Source organism: Microtus ochrogaster, linkage group LG4, assembly GCF_000317375.1.
Source record: "Microtus ochrogaster isolate Prairie Vole_2 linkage group LG4, MicOch1.0, whole genome shotgun sequence".
Lineage (NCBI taxonomy): Eukaryota > Metazoa > Chordata > Mammalia > Rodentia > Cricetidae > Microtus > Microtus ochrogaster.
In genome coordinates this window covers 45,457,246-45,464,426 of record NC_022030.1, presented here as the reverse complement: position 1 = coordinate 45,464,426, position 7,181 = coordinate 45,457,246, and the positions used below count along the sequence as shown (strand labels likewise).

The 7,181-nt window shown below is 40.7% G+C and overlaps 1 protein-coding gene across 1 annotated transcript in view; it reads right to left on the bottom strand.

Annotated features, from left to right (window-relative positions):
- Window positions 1–7,181, bottom strand: part of Ndufs1 (NADH:ubiquinone oxidoreductase core subunit S1) — a 35,585-nt gene that overhangs the window by 23,367 nt on the left and 5,037 nt on the right. Inside the window, exons 3-8 of the mRNA XM_005361489.2 lie at window positions 6,215–6,306; window positions 5,370–5,477; window positions 2,670–2,746; window positions 1,411–1,492; window positions 1,192–1,322; window positions 570–755 (exon numbers count right to left, since the gene is read on the bottom strand). Of these exons, the coding sequence (XP_005361546.1) occupies window positions 570–755; window positions 1,192–1,322; window positions 1,411–1,492; window positions 2,670–2,746; window positions 5,370–5,477; window positions 6,215–6,306 (676 nt within the window). The remainder of the gene's footprint in view (window positions 1–569; window positions 756–1,191; window positions 1,323–1,410; window positions 1,493–2,669; window positions 2,747–5,369; window positions 5,478–6,214; window positions 6,307–7,181) is intronic.

Here is a 7,181-nt window from a genome sequence, read left to right as displayed (position 1 = left end):
CAGTGAGTTTGTGTCTCTAATCCAGCACTCCTACAGTGAGTTTGTAGGCTGGCAGGCCTGGCATATGCAGCACAATGGAAGAAATAAGAAACCTTCCTTAACAAGGTAAAAACTAATTTCCAAAAGTTGTTCTTCTCATGTTCACAATGGCATGCACCCACCCATCTGTGCAAGAGCATAAGCACAAGTACACACACTAAATAAAAATTAAAAACAAATAATCAGGGCTAGGAGTATGGTTCAGTCTGCAAAGCCATTGCCTAGTAAGTACAATGACCCGAGTCTACTCTCAAAGCGTATGTGAAAACGCTGGTACGCTGGTGCATGCTTGGAATCCTGGTGCTGGAGAGGCAGGGGGAGAAGGTCTCTCGCCAGCCAGTCTAGGCCAACAAGAGACCCTGCCTCAAAGAAAGTGGACAATGTTTCTGAAGATGACACCAAACGTCGTCCTCTGGCCTCCAAACACACCTGCACACATGTTCATGGGCACCTGCACCACATTTGCCCCAGCCCACACACAAAATAAAATCTTGTAAAAACAAATTTGTTGAAAATGCAAAGATAAATACCTTGTTTCCCAAGGCCGGGCAGTAAAGGCATAAGGCTTAGAGGTCAGGGCACCTACAGGGCAGATATCAATGATATTCCCAGACAATTCAGACATGAACATTTTCTCGATGTATGTGCCAACTTGCATGTCATTTCCTCTGCCTGTTGTGCCCAAATCATCTACTCCTGCAATCTCACTTGCAAACCTAAAAAATAGGAATTTATCAAATGGTTGAGTCCAGAAAACAGCATTTCCTTTCTGGCTCATAATCACAAAGGCAACGACTTTCAAAACATTAAAAAGGCATTAGTGTATTTCCAATGATAAGCATAGTCAGCAAATAAAAATTAAAAAAATCAATGTTTTTCTGTAACTAAAGTGGAACACACAAACGGAAAACTGTACACATCGTTTGGACACATTTTGTTATGTTATCACAGAATACCAGATGTAAAGGTTTAAACTGAACTGAATTTGGCATTGTTTGAAAGTAAATTAGCATAGTCCTTTTACCAGCATATCTGAAAAAAAAAAAAAAAACTAAACAAAATCTAACTTTTTCCCCACTAAATAATGGCTATAGTTTCAAGTGATGTTATTCAATGAAACTATATGGAAATATTCTTGAAGAGAAACATTACCTAATGCATCGGGTACACTGTATACATCTGGTCATGATAGTCTTTACCAGGGGTCCAAGGTTCTTGTCCTCCACAGCACGTTTCCCCTCTAGAAATCGGCTCCTATCGCTCCCAAACATCATGGACTGGTCCTTAAGTAGATTAGGAAACAGTCAATCTAATGTTATAATGAAATTAAAATGAGTCCATCAAAAAGATTTACAGAATTTTTCTAGATACCTGCAGATCACATTCACCTCCCTGGTCACAAATAGGACAGTCCAAAGGGTGGTTTGCTAATAAGAACTCCATCACACCTTCTCTGTATGAAAAATCAGATATATAGAGTGACAAAAGCAGCTACCCCTAAAAAATGGTGATCTATAGGCTAGCTCAATAACCTTCAGTATTAAATACAGTTTGAACACACTCATAAGAGTGTCAACTAAAACCCCGATCCTAAAAGATTGACTTCCAGGGCTTTGTCTATTCACTTATTTATTTTGAGGCAGGGTCTCATGAACCTCAGCTGACCTTCAACTCACAATATGGTCAAGGACACCCCTGCATTTGGATTTTCCTACCTACACCTTCCAAAAGATAGAAACAGAGGCATATGCCACCATCAGCAACATTCTTTATTTTTTCAAAGACGGGGTCTTGCTATGTAGTCCATGTAGCTTCAACCTACCAACTGAGGAAATTACAGGCATGTGCTACCATGCTCATCTTTTAAAATGATGACTTTTGGGCTGGAGAGATGATACAGTGGTTAAGAGCACTGGCTGCCGTCCCAAAGGATCTGGGTCCAATTCCCAGCATCTATATGGCAGCTCAAAACTGCCTTTAACTCCAGTTCCAGGGGATCTGACACCCTCTCAAAGATATGCATGAAGGCAAGATACCAATGCACAGAAAATAAAAATAAATAAATCCTGTTTTAAAATGATGCTATTTTAACAATACAGAATTCCCAAGCCTTGCTAGGGGTAGGATGTAGACTGACTATGCATGAAGCCTCGGTTGAGTCTCCACTACCGCATTCCTCGGGTATGGTGGCATTGTGCCTGGAGTCCTAGTACTAAGGAAGGGAGACCAGACTCTAGGTCATCATCAGCTCCACATGTGAGTCCAGCCTGGGCCACATGAGATCATCTTCAAAATAAAGATTTTAAAAATTGCTGAAAGATATTCTCAGAAAGTATCTACATTAATTTACAATGAAGATAATGTATTAGTTTTATCCAAGCTTCACAAACACACACTGAGCCCCAGAGCAAACACTAATGTATCATGAACTCAGCTCAGCTCAGCAAGACCTGGGTTCTACCCATCATGAGGTTTAACGCTGATACTATTCCATGTAATACCTCGACCATCTGAGCTGATTTCCGCTATTCTACTCATACCTGCTGTTCTCCACAGGTTGATACTAAATCCCTCATCTGGGGGAGGCATAAATTCCTCCTGACAAATCTACAGCAGTAAGAACAAAGTACCTGGCTTTCTTGGATTTTTCCGAGTTTGTCAGGATATTCCAGCCCTTCATAACGGGCATAGCACAAGCAGCAACAACCTGGAATTTCAATGGAGAAATCCATATTTGTATTTACTGTTAGTCATAACTAATGCTTATCATAAAATATTAATAAAACATTAAAAAAGAAAGCCCTGGGATACACAATGAGTTGCATGACAGCCTGAAATATGCCTCAAAAATTAAAAAAAAAAAAAGCACAGATTATCTTTCAAAACAGATTTTAGTTTTCAGCTAGGTATAGTAGTTCATCCCTGTAACTTGAGCACTCAGGAGGCATAGGCTGCAAGTCTGAGGCCAGAGGCCAGCTTAGTCTAGCTAGGGTTTGATTTTACAGTGAGACCTTTTCTAAAAGTCAAACAATAATAACATTTTTTCTAGATTTTTTTAATAACCATAAGATACTCTGGCCCTTCATGTTAATCTTAAAAACAAATAAAGCATTGCAGTGGTTTATTCCCAAAAGGCCATGTCCTGGAAGGCTGGTCCCCAGTCTACAACGCCAAGTGGGAGGCAACTGAGACACGGGAGAGTAACACTGGCATCTCCACGGTCTTGGAGCAGAGCAGTCCCCGCAACAAGTGGGTTACTGCCAACAAAGAGGGAGTCCCTTCCCTAGTCTCTTGCTTTTCCTGCTGTCGTATTATATAACAATTAGATGTCTATCAATGGAGTTGCTTGATTGTGGCCTTTCAGACTCTAAAACTATGAGCTAATTAAACCTCCAAAAAAGCTAAGATACCCTAGGAGTTCTTAAAGATATTCTACTAGTCAAAACAATACTTTTTTTTTTTTTCTTTTTCTTTTGGAGACAGGGTTTTTCTACCTGGCTGTTCTGGGCCTCTCTACATAGACCAGGCTGGCCTCAAACTCAGAGATCCATCTACCTTCGTGTCCTAAGTGCTGGGATTAACGGTGTACACCACTATGTCTGAATTTACTTTTTAAATTTTTTTCTGGTCTATTTTAAATTAATTCTTACTTTTTTTTTTTTTTTTAAGACAGAGTAAGTGTCTTATGTAGTAGCGCTGACCAGGAACTCACTATGTAGACCAGGCCAGGCTCCAACTCACAGAGGTCCACCTGCCTCCGCTTTGAGTGATGGTATTAAAGGTGCATAACACCACACCCAACCTGGTCACCATTTTTGTGCTTCAAAAACCAGAAATGGGCAGACAAGAAGGCTCAATGTGTAAAGGTATTTCCTAAGTCAACCCTGGCACCTACAAAGAAGAGAAGAATGATCTCACCACGTTGTCCTCTGGTCACCGTGTTTCATGGCACATGCAAACATGTCATGCACACACATGGTAAAATTAAAATAAAATTGGAGAAGTACAGGTATGGTGACTAATGCACCTATCTATATTCACAATCAGGAGGCTCGTGGGTAAAGGCACTTGCTGCCAAGCTTGGTGGACCTCCAGGACCAACTTGGTGGAAGAAGAAAACTCACTCCTCTGCCCTCCACACAAACAGTAGTATATACACGCATGCACAAGTGTGCACCAGTGTGCATATACACTCAGGCATGTATGCAAGCAAGCACAGAAATATATACATACACTAAATAAAATTTTAAAAATTTAAAGAGTTTAACACTAGTCTGTGCTATATAGTATATTTGAGGTCAGCCTAGACTAGGTAGAGAGACTTTGTCTCAAAAAAAATGAAACCAGGGGCCAGTGAAATGGCTCAGTGAGTAATGAATGGCGCTTGTCAGATCTAGTGACTGAGAGTTCAATTCCCAGGCCCCACGTGGTGGACAGAAGATCCACAGCACTGTAAATCGTCCTCCGACCTCCACACGTGCACCATGGCACACGCCCAGACCTCATTTCCTACTAAATCAATGAACACATACCTTTTCAATTAAAAATAAAGATAAATAAAACGAAAAACCAGGAAAAGAGCCCTAGTAAATCCTAGGATTTAAGGATTTAAATCAGCAAAGTGTTTGTTGTGTAGGCCTGAGAAGCACACTGACATAAGTTTGATCTCTAAAACCAGTATCAGAACAGTTAGGCATAGTGGTGCAGGCTTGTAACCTCAGCACTGTGGAGACAGAGACAAGTGTATCCCTGGAGCTCGCCTAGCTTGACCTAACCCAAGAGACCTGTCTCTAAAGAACCTGAGGAATGATACTTGAAGTTGCCCTTTGGAAGGACACACACACAGACCTTGTTCTCATTTGTACGCATTGCTGTGTACACCAAAATGCAATCACATAACCTCAAGGGAACTTCTCTATAGATATGCTATGTGCTCCACACTTGCCATGAGTCTCAAGATACTGATACCTTGAGGCCTGGCCGTGGCACTTGGGAGGCAGGCGATCTCTTTGAGTTCAAGGCCAGCATGGCCTACAGAGTAAGTTCTAGGTCAGCCAGGGCTAAACCGAGAAACCCTGCTTAAGCAAAAAAAAAAAAAAAAAAAAAAACAACAACAACAACAACAACAAAAAACCACCTTCAATTCCTAGATTTGTTATACAGCATTTACTTTATATAACACTTCCATCAATGTATTTCATTTTGAAATGAATTACCTACATATAAAAAATACTAAATTTATAGTTGTGTTGATTTTCAAGAAAGTTTGCTGCAAGATTGAAAGTCTTCTCCCTCCCACAACATGATATGGAATTCCAGGTATCATGTACCTTTGGAGCTTTCTCAATTTCCACCAGGCACATCCTGCAGTTCCCAGCAACAGACAACCTTTCATGGTAACAGAACCGAGGGATCTGCATGCCGACCTTCTCGCAAGCCTAGAAGACAAAAGTTTGCATTAGAGGATCTTCACTTGGTTCTTGTCCTCATTGAACTAGAAGGCGGATGGGGATCTTTATTACTAATATCCCTAAACACCTCCACCTGGTTCTTCACTTGGTTCCTGTCCTCACTGAAATAGAAGGCGGACGAGGACCCTTATTACTAATATCCCTAAACATCTGCACCTGCACCCACTGCTCTAGAGGATCTTCACCTGGTTCCTGTCCTCACTGAACTAGAAGGCGGACGGGGACCCTTATTACTAACATCCCTAAACACCTGCACCCACTGCTCCACATATTCCTCAAGAGCTTTCACTCTTTGCTTTGAACCCAAACCCTCTGATGAATCCTGGATGTCTCCTCATCTTACGTGTGAGAAATCAGATAAACAGCCACATTCTGCGGAGTAGTCTTTCTTCCCCATTATCTGCTTGAACCACTGTCCACCAGTTCCCTGTCAAATTGTCCCAGTGCTTCATACCTGGACTTCCTTTTCTGTTTTGTTTTTGTTCTCTGTGTAGCCCTGGCTGTCCTGGAACTCGCTCTGTAGACCAGGCTGGCCTCCAACTCCTAGAGATCCTCCTCGCGCTGGAATTAAAGGCATGTGCCACCACCACTGCCTGCTAGCTAATGTTCTGTTTCATCTTTAAACTAAGAAGTATGAAGCAAATAATTTTTTTAAACATAAATTAGAGAACACAGTCACAAAATTAATTACAACATATGCATACCTGCAAGACAGTGGTTCCTGGTTCCACCATGACAGACTGGCCGTCAACAAACACTTCAATCAAGTTACTTGCTGCTGTACCAGTTGTTCGAACTGATCATAAAAACAATAAGGTGAAAAACAAATTAACAGAGCTTCACTCATGACAGCAGAAGCTAATGGATAGAAAATTTTTATTTTTTACTAGTCCTCTTTCTCTAGATGCACATTTCTTTAAGAACTAAATCTAAAGTAAAGTAAGAAAGTACTAAAGTAACAAAGCACAAAAGCTTTTTCAGTTCAGTTCTACCAACACACACACGGTTGTCAGATTTGGTTTTGTGGTTTTTTTGTTTATTTTGTTTGCTCGAGAGAGGGACACTGAAAAATAGTTTTAAACATACAACAAAACAAAACTTGGACATTTTTAGGAGTTAGAAAGACCTATCAAGGCTCTTCTTACAGGAATCCCTAGGTAGTCCTGGCTGGCCTGGAACTCATTATGTAGACCAGGCTGTCTCAAACTTAAAGACACTTGCACGCCTCTGCTGGGATTAAAGGTGTGTGCCGCCACCAGCTGGCCTTATTGTCTGCTTTTACCAGTAGTTTGGTTGACATTTTAACATTGCTTTTCAAAAACCAAATGAGCATTGTTTTTTATTTTGATACAGAATGTAATTTCTAATAAGTTCTATTATGTGTTTTTTGTAAACTAAAGAAGAAAAAGTTTTATTTTGAAAATTCTTCTGTCCAACTTGGATCAATGGTTTCTACTCTTTATTTAATGTAAATTATGGGCTCAAATTTTCTGAAGAAATACCTAATAGACCATGGAACTGACAAAGGTAAGTCTAATACTCATGGATATTAAAAAAAAACAAAAACATGTCGGATGGTGGTGGCGCACGCCTTTAATCCCAGCACTTGGGAGGCAGAGGCAGGCGGATCTCTGTGAGTTCGAGGCCAGCCTGGTCTACAAAGGGAGTTCC